Source organism: Lutra lutra, chromosome 5 (assembly GCF_902655055.1).
Source record: "Lutra lutra chromosome 5, mLutLut1.2, whole genome shotgun sequence".
Lineage (NCBI taxonomy): Eukaryota > Metazoa > Chordata > Mammalia > Carnivora > Mustelidae > Lutra > Lutra lutra.
In genome coordinates this window covers 98,966,969-98,982,875 of record NC_062282.1, presented here as the reverse complement: position 1 = coordinate 98,982,875, position 15,907 = coordinate 98,966,969, and the positions used below count along the sequence as shown (strand labels likewise).

At 38.3% G+C, this 15,907-nt stretch overlaps 1 protein-coding gene across 4 annotated transcripts in view; it reads right to left on the bottom strand.

Moving 5' to 3' along the window:
- RAD17 (RAD17 checkpoint clamp loader component) overlaps window positions 1–15,907 on the bottom strand; it is a 40,837-nt gene that overhangs the window by 20,159 nt on the left and 4,771 nt on the right. For all 4 annotated transcript variants that reach the window (XM_047729584.1, XM_047729582.1, XM_047729583.1 and 1 more), the window contains 7 exons: window positions 14,918–15,001; window positions 11,014–11,170; window positions 9,985–10,121; window positions 9,469–9,521; window positions 9,263–9,388; window positions 9,096–9,165; window positions 1,900–2,011 (listed from right to left, as the gene is read on the bottom strand). In XM_047729584.1, the coding sequence (XP_047585540.1) occupies window positions 1,900–2,011; window positions 9,096–9,165; window positions 9,263–9,388; window positions 9,469–9,521; window positions 9,985–10,121; window positions 11,014–11,170; window positions 14,918–15,001 (739 nt within the window). The remainder of the gene's footprint in view (window positions 1–1,899; window positions 2,012–9,095; window positions 9,166–9,262; window positions 9,389–9,468; window positions 9,522–9,984; window positions 10,122–11,013; window positions 11,171–14,917; window positions 15,002–15,907) is intronic.

Here is a 15,907-nt window from a genome sequence, read left to right as displayed (position 1 = left end):
TGTTTTCTGACAAGGACCATGTACAAGAAACCATGTGCTATCTCTCTACATACATATACACTTTTAAAGATTTATTTATTTGAGAGAGAGTGCATGTGGGCACACGAGAAGGGAGAGGCGCAGAGGGAGAAAACCTTTAAGCAGACTCCCTGCTGAGCACTAAGCCCCACAGGGAGCTCCATCCATGACCCAGGAGAACATAACCTGAGCCAAAACTAGGAATTAGTCGCTCAACCTACTGAGCCAACCAGGCACCACTTTCCCTCCCCACTTTTTTTTTTTAAGTAGGCTCCCTGCCCAACATGTAGCCCAACACAAGGGCCTAAATTCAGGACCCTGAATTAAGACCTCAGCTGAGATCAAGAGTCAGATGTTTTACCAACTGAGCTACTATGGCACCCCTGTGCTACCTCTTTTAATATAGCATGACACTGTACCTTCCTTACAATAAAGGTAAATCAATTTATTAATTGTATCATATATAAATTAAAAATAGGGAATATATAGGTGGCTCAGTTCGTTAAACATCTGCCTTTGGCTCAGGTCATGATCCCAGAGTCCTGGGATCAAGTCCCGAATCAGGTTCCCTGCTCAGCAGGGAAGGCTGCTTCTCCCTCTCCCTTGGCCTGCAGCTTCCCCTGCTTGAGTATTCTCTCTGTGTCAAATAAATAAAAATCTTTGGGGTGCCTGGGTGGCTCAGTGGGTTAAGCCTCTGACTTCAGCTCAGGTAATGATCTCAGGGTCCTGGGATCAAGCCCCACATTGGGCTCTCTGCTCAGCAGGGAGCCTGCTTCTCCCTCTCTCTCTGCCTGCCTCTCTGCCTACTTGTGATCTCTCTCTGTTAAATAAATAAATAAAAATCTTTAAATAAATACAAATCTTTAAAAAATTAATTAAAAGTAAATACAAAGGTGAACCTGTGTAAGCACAATACTATATATTTCTTAAAGATTCTTTATATATATTTTCTAAAGATTTTATTTATTTATTTGAGAGAGAATGAGTGAGAGAGAGCATGAGAGAGGAGGAGGTCAGAGGGAGAAGCGGACTCCCCAAGGAGCTGGGAGCCCGATGTGGGACTCGATCCTGGAAGTCCGGCATCATGACCTGAGCGGAAGGCAGTCGCTCAACCAACTGAGCCATGCAGGCACCCAAAGATTTATTTTGGAGAGCACACCCACATGCACTCAGGGGGGAGAGGGAGAGAGAAAACTTCGATCAGGCTCCATGCCCAACATGGAGCCCCAGGTGGGGCTTGATCTCACAACCCTGAGATCATGACCTGGGCTGAAATCAAGAGTCGGACACTTAACTAACTGAGCCATGCAGGTGCCCCTCAGCACAATACAATTAAAATTCACTAACAGCTGATCATTTATTGACTCCTTAATATATATCAAGCACTGGAATAAACACTCTACAAGTATTAACTCACTTTTCACACAACTCTGTAAGAGAGGTTCTCATATAAAAGGTGAGAATATGCAGGCACAAAAATAATTGTCATTTGCAAGATTCTTCACCAGTAAATGGCAGAGCCAGAATTTTCACCCAGGAAGTCTCATCCAAATTAACTTTAAAAAGTCAAGTAGCAATAAATAAATTAATTAAATTAAAAATTAAATCATAAATAAATAAATTAATAAAAAGTAAAGTAGCAAACCACCTAATTGAATCAGGTTTTATCTCAGGTATACAGGTACATACAATGACATATTCATAAGGTGTGTGTATGCATGTGTACATACATAATTTTACAGAACAGTCTCAAAAAAACAATAGATAAAGATATATATCAATTATAAGTTAAAATATGTTTAGTTTGATTTCGATTCATGAACAACTAAGAGAAAGTCAGTCACCCGAACAATGCAGTAAGAATTTATCTTTCACAGTTACCTTTTGAAGAAGAAAACTGGAGGCTGTTTATTGCACTTCTGATATCACCAGAACACCCTTGACAGAGCAACGCTAGAGAACTTCTATCAGGGACAGTAATATTTCCTCCATTCTAAAATGAAAAAAATTAAAGTTTAAAAAACTAGTTTCTAAAACCAAAAAAAACAGCTCCCCTGTTTCTAAACTAAATGAAAAAGAACATTAGAATCTTTTAAAGTTAGATGCTAAAAAGCTTCCATGTTAAATGCCAGTCTGCTCAGGAAAGCCAATGACTTATCATAGCTTAAGGTAAATTCTCAAGAGTATAAAGTAATTTCACTTGCTTACTTGGACGAGATTATATTTCGAAGTTCTCTTACTATAAACACATGTATATATAAATACACACACACACACACACACACACACACACACACACACATACATACATATAAACATCACTCCCTTGTCAGTTCAAGTATAAGACCAGAAAAACTTATCTATCCCTCTCCACCTTAAGAAACTCCTAATTGGGGGCGCCTGGGTGGCTCAGTGGGTTGGGCCGCTGCCTTCGGCTCAGGTCATGTTCTCAGGGTCCTGGGATCGAGTCCCGCGTCGGGCTCTTTGCCCAGCAGGGAGCCTGCTTCCCTCTCTCTCTCTCTCTCTCTCTCTCTGCCTGCCTCTCCATCTACTTGTGATCTCTCTCTGTCAAATAAATAAATAAAATCTTTAAAAAAAAAAAAAAAAAAGAAACTCCTAATTGTTTCCTGACAACATGATTTAAATTGATTCCAGGTCATGATCTCAGGGGCCTGGGATTGAGTCCTACAGTGGCTCCATGCTCAGTGGGGAGTCTGCCTGAGATTCTCTCCCTCTGCCCGAGATTCTCTCCCTCTGCCCATCCCCCTGCTTGTGAATACACACACATGTTCTCTAATAAATAAATCTTTAAAAATATATATTTCTGTGGAAGGAAAATTGCCTCCAAAGTGTCTCTAGCAATTACTAATTTATTTTTTTCTACCAATAGTTATGTGAGAGTGCCAATTTTTTTATCTTTGGCAATCCTGTTTATTGATCTCTTAAAATTTCTGCAAACTGTTATGTGAAAAATGGTGTCTGGTTTAAATATTAATTTCTTTGATTACCAGTAGGGCGAAATACCTCTCATGTTTACTGGCCATTTGTATTACTCTGTGTATTGGCTTCTCTGTTCTTGGAATTTTTATTTATTTATTTATTTTTTTAAAAGCTTTTATTTATTTTTTTTTATTTTTTTTTAAAGATTTTATTTATTTATTTGACAGAGAGAAATCACAAGTAAGCAGAGAGGCAGGCAGAGAGAGAGGAGGAAGCAGGCTCCCTGCTGAGCAGAAAGCCCGATGCGGGGCTCGAACCCAGGACCTGGGATCATGACCTGAGCCAAAGGCAGCGGCTTAACCCACTGAGCCACCCCGGCGCCCAGCTTTTATTTATTTTTGCAAGAGAGAGGGAGAGCGCACTAGAGCAAGCACAAGTGGGATGAGGGGCACAGGGAGAAGCAGACTCCCTGCTGAGCAGGGATTCCCAATGTGGAGCTCGGTCCTGGGACTTCAGGATCATGAACTGAACCAAAGGCAGATGCTTAACTGACCGACTCATCCAGGCACTCCTGTCCTTAGCCTTTTTAGGTAGGCACATTTTTATATATTCATATATTAATACTTTATCTTATATAAATTGCAAATACTTTCTTCCATTCTCATGCTTGTCTTTTACCTTAGCTTACCATGCCTTCTATCATTCCCTGAGCTTTTCATTTTTCTGAAGTAAATCCAATCCAATGTTTTTAGGGCTTTTGTTTCTTATTTAGGAATACTACCCCTCAAACCAAAGTCAGTACTTTTTCTTAATACTATTCTCATTTGAGGGTGCCTGGGTGGCTCAGTGGGTTAAGCATCTGCCCTTCACTTAGATCATGATCTGACTGATCAGATCATGATCACGATCTCCAGGTCCTGGTTTCAAACCCCAAGTCCAGCTTCCTGCTTAGCAGGGAGACTGCTTCTCCCTCTCTCCTGTTCTGTCCCTCCCTACTGCTCATTTTCTCTCTCAAATAAATAAAATCTTTTAAAAAAATACTATTGTCATTTTTTTTTTTGCATTCAGAACTTTCATTTACCCAGAAATCTTTTTCTAAAGATTATTTATTTTACAGAGAGCACATGTGTGAGTGGGAGAGGGAGCAGAGGGAAAGATTCTCAAGCAGACTCCCCACTGAGCGCATAGACCAAGGCAGGGATCATGTCAGGACCCTGAGATTGTGACCTAAGCCAAAATCAAGACTTGGAGGCTCAACTGACTGAGCCACTTAGGTGCCCCTACCTAGAAATTATTTTTGTGCACAGTATAAAGATGCAACCTTATGTTTCCCACATGGATATCCAATTGTGCTAATATCACTTTTTAATTAAAATAGTCTCCTCTCTCCCCAGTGTAAAATGCTACTTCCATTATACAGAAAATTGTCATTTACACATACTGATATATTTCTGTTCTGTCTTCTAACTGAATCCTTCCTTTTGTCTTTACCATGTCAACAGTACACAGCTGTAATATTTATAGTTTTACATTGTGTTCCAATACCTAGATAGCAAGTTTCTCTTCACTATTCTTTTACCAAAATTTTCCTGCTCATGTTTGTGAATTTCTCTTCCAGATTACCTTCACTTTTATTCTGGATACATTTATTTTATTTAAAATTGTTTCAAGAGGGGCGCCTGGGTGGCTCAGTGGGTTAAGCCTCTGCCTTTGGCTCAGGTCATGATCTCAGGGTCCTGGGATCGAGCCCCGCATCGGGCTCTCTGCTCGGCAGTGAGCCTGCTTCCCCCTCTCTCTGCCTGCCTCTCTGCCTACTTGTGATGTCTTTCTCTCTCTGTCAAATAAATAAATAAAATCTTTAAAAAAAAAATCATTAAAATTGTTTCAAGAGTATTTGTTTTTGAAAACTTCTAGTGTGGACTACTTGCCAAAAAGGAAATGTAATTTTTTTTTTTTTTTTCAAAAGATTTCATCCATTTATTTGAGAGAGTGTGAGAGAGAGAACATGACTGGCAGGAGGGGCTGATGGAGAGGGAGAAGTAGACTCCCCACTGAGCAAGCAGCCTGACCCAGAGCTCGATCCCAGGATCCTGAGATCATGACCTGAGCTGAAAGCAGACATTTAACTGACTGAGCCACGCAGGCGCACCAGGAAATGTAATTTGAAATCATGATCCTTTGTAGCTGAAGGAAATACCACAGATGGTAATCACTTTGAACACACAAATGTGACTGAAATGTGTGATCACACTTTACATACATAACACTATCAACAAAAAGACTAAAGATCTTTTTTTCCTTGTAAAAACAGAAAAACATCTATTTAAACTAAAAACAAAACACAACAACAACCAAAAAAACCCCCCAAACCTAAGATATTCACCATTCTTTTAAGTAAATCACTTAAGATGTCAACAGTCGGGTGCCTGGGTGGCTCAGTGGGTTAAAGCCTCTGCCTTCAGCTCGGGTCATGATCCCAGGGTCTTGGGATTGATCCCAGGGTCTTGGGATCGAGCCCCGCCTCGGGCTCTCTGCTCAGCGGGGAGCCTGCTTCTTCCTCTCTCTCTCTCTGCCTGCCTCTCGGCCTACTTGTGATCTCTCTCTCTCTGTCAAATAAATAAATAAATAAAATTAAAAAAAAAAAAAAAGATGTCAACAGTCTTGGGACGCCTGGGTGGCTCAGTCAGTTAAGCTGCTACCTTTGACTCAGGTCATGATCCCAGGGTCCTGGGATCGAGTCCCTGTATGGGGCTCCTTGCTCGGCAGGGAGCCTGCTTCTCTCTGCCTCTGCCTGCCTCTCTGCCTGCTTGTGTGCACTCTCTCTCTGACAAATAAATAAAATAAATCTAAAAAAAAAAAAGAGAGAGAGAGAGATGTCAACAGTCTTTCTTAATATAATTGAGCTACAGAATGCCAGACATTAAAATGATCTTTTGACTTTCTTCTACCATCATTATCATTGTTGAGGATGCCAAATAGTATCTTAACATTTCATTTTATAAAAGCGTTAAAGACTTGAATAGTGTGCTGGTTGCTGCCCCTGTGATGTAACAGTGTAAACAATAATATCAAAACTACACCAGTTTTAGGGGCACATGGCTGGCTCAGTCAGCATATGTGACTCTTTTGATCTTGGGGTTGTAAGTTCAAGCCCCATGGTGGGTGTAGAGGTTACTTAAAAATTTTAAAAATCTTTAAAAAAAAAAAAGGTATACTAGTTTTAACATTCTTGTAGATCCACTATTTAAGGTATAGCATGTTAATTACATAACAAAAAAGTCATGGAATCTCTTTTCACTATTCCAACACAACTTGCTCAAGTGAATGCCATTTGCAATTTAATGACTTAGTCTTTTTTTTTTTTTTTTAAGATCTTACCCATTTATCTGACACAGAGAGAGAGATCACAAGTAGGCAGAGAGGCAGGCAGAGAGAGGAGAAAGAAGCTCCCTGCTGAGCAGAGAACCTGATGCAGGGCTCAATCCCAGGGCCCCAACACCATGACCCAAGCCAAAGGGAGGCCCAACCTCCTGAGCCACCCAGGTGCCCCTAAGGACTTAGTCTTGAAAAAAGTTTTGAGTTAATGTGGTAAGGTGCTATGATGTTGATTATGTTTATTCTCAATGTTTGTTTAATAAATATTTAAAAGCTGTAATTTATAGTTATGCTCCTGGTGCAAAAGATAGATTTTTTTTTAAAAAGACATTAAAAAAACAAATCACAAGTAATCCTACCATCCAGAACCAATCATCCTCAGCATTTTTATGTACTTTCTTCTAGTATGTATAGGTTCAAGTATATATGTGCATTCTGCTGTTACTGAAAATGTTTTAGCACAGTGAAATGGAGTTAGAATGAAACTTTAAACCTATCTGATACTTAATAGTTGTGGGATACTATGCAAGTTATTCCCCCACCCAAAAGCTATTTCCTTATCTGTAAAATAGGGATTATGTACCAGTTTTGTATGGCTGTGGTGAGATTTAATGTAAAAATACATGTAAAAATGTAAAATGTAAAAATACTCTGCATAGTGCCTGACATATATCAAGGGCTAAAGATACAATTTCTATTGTTAGCACTGTAACTTCACTTATTCATTTACTTATTTAAAATAACCTCTACACCCAGTGAGGTCACGACCCCCAGATTAAGAGTTCCATGCTCTTCCGGATGAGCCAGCAAGGTGCCCCAGCATCTTTTTTTTTTTTTAAAGATTCTATTTATTCACTTGACAGAGAGAGAGAGATCACAAGTAATCAGAGCAGCAGGCTGAGAGAGAGGGGGAAGCAGGTTCCCCGCTGAGAAGAGAGCCCGATGTGGGGCTCGATCCCAGGACCCCGAGACCATGACCCGAGCCGAAGGCAGAGGCCCAACCCACTGAGGCACCCAGGCGCCCCGCATCTTGTTATTTTTAACTTGACAATTAAATCGTTATTTTCTCGTGTCACTAAAAATCCTTAAAACACTAATTAATCACATACCTCACCATAATAACTGCTCCCTCTGTTACTGGACTCAGTTTGTTTCTAATTTTTCACTATTAATAGTTTTTATTTAAGTGCTCTACATAATACATTATTTTGTTTAATCCACAAAGTAAACTCTCCCTTGGAGATTTCCCTCAGTACTATGATCTGAGCAGTGTGAAAAAACCTTCTGTTTCATGTAAGATCTAGTTAGTTGATTTATAGCAGTAGGGCCCCCAGAACCATGCTGTTGGGAGAAGTTCCATCAATTTATTTTAACATCATGCTGATTTGAAAGATAGAAAAAAATGATGTATAACAAATGACTACAGCTATTTTACAACAATGTTAATATATGTAACACTACTGAACTATACACTTAAAAATGGTTAAATGGTATAGTTGATAATACCACATAACTATTTGAAAGCTGCTAATAAGCGAGCAGATCTTAAATGTTCTCACCACAAAAAAGAAATGGTAATTCCATGAAGTAATGGAGGTGTTGTGTAATGCCATAGTGGTAATCATTCTGCAATACATAAGTAATCAAATAAACATGCTGTACACCTTAAACTTAATAAACAATATTACATGTCAAGTGTCTCTCCATAACATCAGAAAATAAATGATTAAGATGGTAAATTTTATGGTAAGTTTTTTACAATAAACATATTATTAAATTTTTAAAAAAATTGACAACAGGACAAGAGTAGTGTTGGACTGCTGATGATTAATATACCTAGAGGCCAGGAAACAGTTTCTTTTCCTTTCTTTCTTTTTTTTTTTTTTTTAAGATTTTATTTATATATTTGACAGGTAGAGATCACAAGTAGGCAGAGAGGCAGGCAGAGAGAGAGAAGGAAGCAGGCTCCCTGCTGAGCAGAGAGCCCAATGCGGGGCTCAATCCCAGGACCCTGGGATCATGACCTGAGCCAAAGGCAGAGGCTTTAACCCACTGAGCCACCCAGGCGCCCCCAGAAAACAGTTTCTTTTTTTTTTTTTTTTTAAACATTTTATTTATTTATTTGAGAGAGAGACAGAGAGAGAGAGCATGAGCGAGGAGAAGGTCAGAGGGAGAAGCAGACTCCCCATGGAGCTGGGAGCCTGATGCGGGACTCGATCCTGGGACTCCAGGATCATGACCTGAGCCGAAGGCAGTCGCTTAACCAACTGAGCCACCCAGGCGCCCCAGAAAACAGTTTCTTGACAGTATACACAATTTATAGCACTGAGCCAAGCAAAGGGAAATTTACCTCAATGTGAAAGAGAAAACTAGGTTTAATAATAGAGAAATATAAGAGATTTTTAAAATCAATATTTCCTGCCTTTTCAAGAATGACAGGCCTGATGAATATAAGCAAATATTTTAATTCTAAAAAGTGAAATAATGTGTTTCTAACTCCACAAGTATGGCTTTCTAATGTAAGATTCAGATTAATCGGGGCGCCGGGGTGGCTCAGTGGGTTAAAGCCTCTGCCTTCGGCTCAGGTCATGATCCCAGGGTCCTGGGATTGAGCCCCGCACGGGGCTCTCTGCTTGGCAGGGAGCCTGCTTCCTCCTCTCTCTCTGCCTGCCTCTCTGCCTACTTGTGATCTCTGTCAAATAAGTAAATAAAATCTTTAAAAAAAAAATAGATTCAGATTAATCAGTTCTTAAGAGACTTACCTTGTTAGCTTCCACTGTCACTATTCGATTAAGAAATTTCATCATAATTGTTGGTGCCACAGGGTTAAAACTGTTAAAAAAGCATTTTAAAGAAAAATAGTGGTTAAATGATCAATTTAAAAATATAACATGTATATGAGCATTATAAGCAGAAATTTCATTCTTACCTAATGTTTGCTATAGCACACTCTTCCTGAATTTCTTTGGGAAACAATAACCTCTGATTATTATCTCCACTGAGACTGTCAGAAATTATAAATATTAGAGGACATCGACCAGTGTGCACATATTTCCTAGAATAAAGTACAGCAATGTTTAAATACAAGCTAATGCCATTTAATTCAAAGTCTGAGAAAACTTCACTGAAACTCACCTGAGAATTTCATGTAAAGTATGAGAATCTCGATAAAACTGGTTAGGTAAATCCTATTGAAAAATGGTAAATATTACTCAGTTATATTATTGTGTAAGTTTATGTAAGACTTGTATTTACCAAATTAGGGAAAAAATGTTATATATACAATTCAGAAATTAAGGAAAACATGAAAAAGTGGATGTACTAAACAGTAAAATGCATCAATAGGAAACCCAATTTTCAATCAAATTTCTTAGGATCACTACTAGTTACAGTATTTTCACTAAAAATATCATTTGCCAAATAATTTCTTTTGCTTTTCTATACTGAAGACATTAAAATTTTAAAGTTCATTAACTTATAGCTTCTATTCAAGTTTACTGAAAAAGACCTGAGGTTTCTGCTATCACCGAGCTTTTACATTACATTTTACCACTATTAATACCACGGAGAGAATTAATGCCCCTATCAATAAGATATATCTTGCAATTATTTACTCTATAGTTACAGCAGGATCTCAAAATCTGTCCGTACTTCAACGAGAATTATCCTCTTATCAGTTCTTAGATCATCTCCAAGCATTTGTAGTTTGTTATACTTTGTTGCTCTTAGTAGAAACTCTTTAAAAACTGCTATTTGAGACTGGTAGGGAAATACATGGAAGCTGGATTCTGAAAAAAAAATTTAACACTTTTACTTTCAACAAATTATGTATACATCAAAATTACACACCTAAGTAACACACACATATACATTACTGATTACATTCACATATACCTGAAGCTTACAACATTGTAGATTTTTTTTATTTAGGCAAAGCTGTACAAATTTAAAATAGGATCTTCATGGGGTGCCCGGGTGGCTCAGTGGGTTAAGCCTCTGCCTTCAGCTCAGGTCATGATCTCAGAGTCCTGGGATCAAGCCCTGCATTGGGCTCTCTGCTCAGTGGGGAGCCTGCTTCCCCCTCCCTCTCTGTCTGCCTCTCTGCCTACTTGTGATCTCTGTCAAATAAATAAATAAATAAATAAAATATTTTTTTAAAAAATCCCATTCTCCTCTACTAGAAGCAAGCTTCCCCTCTTCTCAAAGTATTTCTGTCTGAAACTGGGAAGTAGGAAAGAAAATGGTCTCATATGGTTTCATGTGATCGCTACTGTCATTTTGTGAACCTACTGATAGTGGATAGATGTCAATCTAGCATAGGAGTGACAACATATATTTTCGCACAAAAACATATACCCAGGGGCGCCTGGGTGGCTCAGTCATTAAGCCCTTGCCTTCAGCTCACGTCATGATCCCGGGGCCCCAGGATCAACGCCCACATCAGGCTCCCTGCTCAATGAGCCTGCTTCTCCCTCTCCCTCTACCTGTAGCTTCACCTGCTGTGCCCTCTCTGTCAAATAAATTTTTAAAATCTTAAAAACAAAACAAAACGAAACGAAACAAAAAACATACCCAAAAGGATCTTAGGAATCTCGAGAATAGAGTTGGGGAGGTTATTTCAAACCTCCTTTAAACATAGACTTTTCCCACTATTTCTACTACGTTCATAGCAAACCTTACCAGGATTAAGTATCTCCTTGAAATCATCTTTTTGGAAGTCTGATAAAATTGGATTAATCCACTCTTGTACTTGAATACCATGCTCCTTTGATAGTATTTTTAGAGTTGTTGTTTTCCCACACCCAGGAGGACCTGTTATTAATAAAATAGATCCACCCTAAAACCAAATACAAATATTAATCAAAAATCAAAATCACACACACAAAAATCAAAATCACTGGAATGCTAGAATGTTATGTTTGAATTTTTTTTATGTTTGAATTTTCTTTCAAATATTACTTCCATAAAGATTTACTAAATATCTGAAATAAGCGGACTAACTTATTTAACACAGATGTTACCTGGATTACACAAGCTTTAGATGAAAGAGGATAATCTTATTTCTTCAACTTTAAGCATAACTTCTGATAGTTCTTCAATTCTTACACTATGTCTCTCCCAAGGACTACTTAGTAGCCAAATCAAAACAACTAAACTTCAGCTAGATTAAGGAGATAATGTCTGAAACAAGTATTTTTAGAGGTTACTTGAACTCAAAATTCAAACTTAATACAGATCTCTTTGGATTATATGCTTTAGTATTAAACAAGTATAATATTCTTCTGGGAAATGTAGGATATCAGAATCGTTACAAAATGTGTCTTAAGAAATTATTTTCCAGGGTGCCTGGGTGGCTCAGTTGGTTAACCAACTGCCTTTGGCTCAGGTCATGATCCCGGAGTTCCAGGATTGAGTCCTACATCAGGCTCCCACCTCCACGGGTAGTCTGCTTCTCCCTCTGACCTTCTCCCCTCTCATGCTCTCACTCTCTCTCTCAAATAAATAAATAAAATCTTTAAGAAAAAAAAAGAAAAAGAGAAAGAAAAATATTTTCCAGAGATAGAACTCCAAAGAGAGACTATAGGTTGTAGGTCATAATAATATCTCCTCGTGTAATAAATCTGATTAAAAAAAAAAAGTTAACGTTAAAAATATATCAGGGGAAGATGATTTCCTACATTCCCTGGTGGGCTATAATCCTTGCTCAGCTGTTTACCTTTACTAAGATTGAGTCCCATGTGGGGAAACCTTGCTCAGCAGGGAGCCTGTTTCTCCCACTGCCTGCTGCTCCCCCTACTGCCTGCTACTCCCCCTGCTTATGCTCTGAAAAAAAAATAAATAAAATCTTTAAAAATATTTTTCTTGAATAAAAATGTCTTATAACAACTGACATCATTGAACTTTTATATAATAAAGAGTATACAACTGGTGAGAGTTCAACTTCTTAGCAGGAAGATTTTATTTTTATTTTTTTAAAGCTTTTATTTATTTGTCAGAGAGAGTGGGGGGAAGAGAGAGAGAGAGAGAATGCACACAAGCAGGGGGAACGGCAGGCAGAGGGAAAAGCAAACTCCTGCTGAACAACGAACCTGATGAAACACTCGACCCTAAGACCCCTAACCAACCGAGCCACGCAGGTGTCCCAATAAATGAAATCTTGGAAAAAAAAATTACCATTTCACAATCTTAAAATAACTGATTCAGGCCAGGACTGAAAATGGACACTAAAGCACTTATGAGAAAGACTACGGGGGAAATTGGACTTTTTTTTTTTTTCTTAAAGATTTTATTTATTTATTTAACAGACAGAGATCACAAGTAGGCAGAGCAGCAGGCAGCGAGAGAGGGGGAAGCAGGCTCCCCGCCAAGCAGAGAGCCCGACGTGGGGCTCAATCCCAGGACCCTGGGACCATGACCAGAGCTGAAGGCAGAGGCTTAACCCACTGAGCCGCCCAGGCACCCCAGGAACTGGACATTTAACATTGTGAAATTATCTCCCTATAGATTATGTGGCAGTCGCAAGGGAAAATTATTCATAATGAAGATTTCTGACTATTACTGGGGTTCCTGAGTGGCTCAGTAGGTTAAGTGTCTGCCTTTGGCTGAGGTCATGATCTCAAGAGTCCCGGGACTGAGCCCCCAGTTGGGCTCCCTACTTAGTGGGGAGCCTGCTTCTTCCTCTCCCCGCCTCTCGCTCATGCTCTCTCTAATAAATGAATAAAATCTTAAAAAAAAGAAAGATTTTTACTATTATTTCCTTAATTTAGTGATCAAAGTTAACATGAAAAACAGGAGAACCAAACATATTTTCTGATATGGTGCAATATAAAACATATACCACGACCTAAAAAGTATTCTTAAAAAATGTTCAACTTGAGTCTAATCAAACCCTTGATTCTTGATTCAAACTTCTAGGCCACAGGAAATGGAAGATAGAAGAACAGATTAGTCATCCTGAAGAGGAAACCACCTGACAAATCTAGAAGGTTAGGGTTCTACACATCACCTGGCCTGGACTCTCTGGTAAGTCAGTGTCTTAGAGTAAAAGAGAGGGTAAAAGAGGACCGTTCTAGATTTTAAAAGACCTAAGGCGTGTAACAATCAAAAGCAACATGTAGTCCTTGATTAGATCCTGGTTGTAACAAATCCACTATAAATAACATTTTGCAGACAAATAGAGAAATGTGAATATGAAACAAGCATTAGATAACATTATCTACATAACACTAGATAATTTTGTTAGAATAATGATATATATAACGGAATACTATGCAGCCATCAAAAGAAATGAAATCTTGCCATTTGCAACGATGTGGATGGAACTAGAGGGTATTATGCTGAGCGAAATAAGTTAATTAGAGAAAGACAATTATGATATGATCTCCCTGATATCAGGAATTTGAGAGGCAAAGTGGGGGGTTTGGGGGGTAGGGAAGGAAAAAATGAAACAAGAGGGGATCAGGATGGAGACAAACCATAAGAGACTCTTAATCTCACAAAACAGAGGGTTGCGGGGGGGGGGGAGGTTAGGGAAAGGGTGGTGGGGTTATAGACACTGGGGAGGGTATGTGCTATGGTGAGTGCTGTGAAGTGTGTAAGCCTGATGATTCACAAACCTGCACCCTGGGGCTAATAATACATTATATGTTAATTAAAAAAAAAAAAGAATATTCTTTATAATATCATTCCATGTTTGTCCATGTTTGAAATTCTCCATATTAAAAAACTAACAAAAAGATTAAAAAAAAAGAATAATGGTATATACAGTCAATTAGGAAAGTGCTTTATTTTTTAAAAAGAGGCATATGGATATTTCTAGAAGTCTGACTAAAACGTCACATATTCATAATTGAAAATACTTTAAAATCCTTAAGAGTGAAAATGAGGTATATAGTAGGCATAAGACTATTCATTTATTATTCTACTTTACTTTTGAAGAATCTTGAAATAAAGTTTAAAAAGAGAAAAAAATATTCTAGCTTGAAGACTAAAAGTAATTACAGAAGTAGGAAGTGAAACAAAAAACATCAGCCTTAAAATGAATGATGACTGTTTTAGGCTGTATTTAGTACAAAACTAATATGTAATTTGCTTGCTTGCTTCTGATGTGCTAAATATACTGGCACCCTAACGAGTTTATTATGCTTAATGATGATGATGAGACATAAGTGGGTAAAAGAAGTTTAAGAAGGAAACTCAAAATCTCTGAGTCTTTTGGTGAAGTGTATAGGAGTAAATAAGAGACTTTTTTATTGTAGGTGATTTGGACTCAACAAAGTCAACATAAAAGTTTAATTTCTGGAAGACTGGGTGGCTCAGTTAGTTAAACATCTGCCTTCAGCTCAGGTCATGATCCCAGAATCCTGCGATCAAGCCCTGCATCAGGCTCTCTGCTCCATGGGGAGCTTGCCTTTCCCTCTCCCTCTGCCTGCCGCCTCCCCTGCTTGTGCACATGCATACTCTGTCAAATCAAGCAATCGATCTTAAAAAAAAAAAGAAAAAAAGTTTAAGTTCTTACAACCAACTATAAAACAGAGAAACATTTAATGTTATATATTTTAAAACACATTTCTTATTCAATTACCTGTTTTGGTTGCCTTTCTAAGACTTTAGCTTTTAACCAGGTTTCAACTTCTTCAATTTTCTTTTTATGCACAGCAAGTTCATGCTAAAAATTTCAAGTTTAGAACAAACATTTTAACTCAAGGATTTTTGGTACAGCAACCCACATTAATCTAAATTAAGCATTTTCAATGAAGAAAACTAGCAAACAACATGATAAGAGAATTTAAAAGTCTTTGCTATTACACTTCATTTTTTATATTGAAAAATTCTGGGGACGCCTGAGTGGCTCAGTGGGTTAAAGCCTCTGCCTTTGACTCAGGTCATGATCCCATGGTCCTGGGATCGAGCCCCACATTGGACTCTCTGCTTGGCAGGGAGCCTGCTTCCCTTCCTCTCTCTCTGCCTCTCTACCTACTTGTGATCTCTGTCTGTCAAATAAATAAATAAATAAATAATCTTAAAAAAAAAGGTGGGGGGGGCACCTGGGTGACTCAGTGGGTTGAAGCCTCTGCCTTTCACTCCGGTCGTGATCTCAGGGTCCTGGGATTGAGCCCTGTGTCGGGCTCTCCGCTGAGCGGAGAGCCTGCTTCCTCCTCTCTCTCTGCCTGCCTGTCTGCCTACTTGTGATCTCTGTCAAATATATAAATAAAATCTTTAAAAAAAAAAAAAAAACTATCCTTAACACTGATACTGTTGTCTGAGAATTTGGGGCAGGTTGGGAATTACAAAACTTTAAAATCCTGACATACATTTTTGGGAAGGGAATAAATAGGGAGAGATATCACATTTAAGAAAATAAACAGATCAATTCTATGTTGGGATTAAATTAAATCTATGACAAATATCCAACAATACAATTTCAGAATAACTTGAGAAATGCTGAGCCATGGAACATAAAAAAACTAGGAATTACTGGGTTTTTTCCTAATTCATTTAGAAAGATTTTTATGAGTAATAATCTGAAAATATATATTCCTCTCCTTCTTGAAACTGCATTATATACACTTGT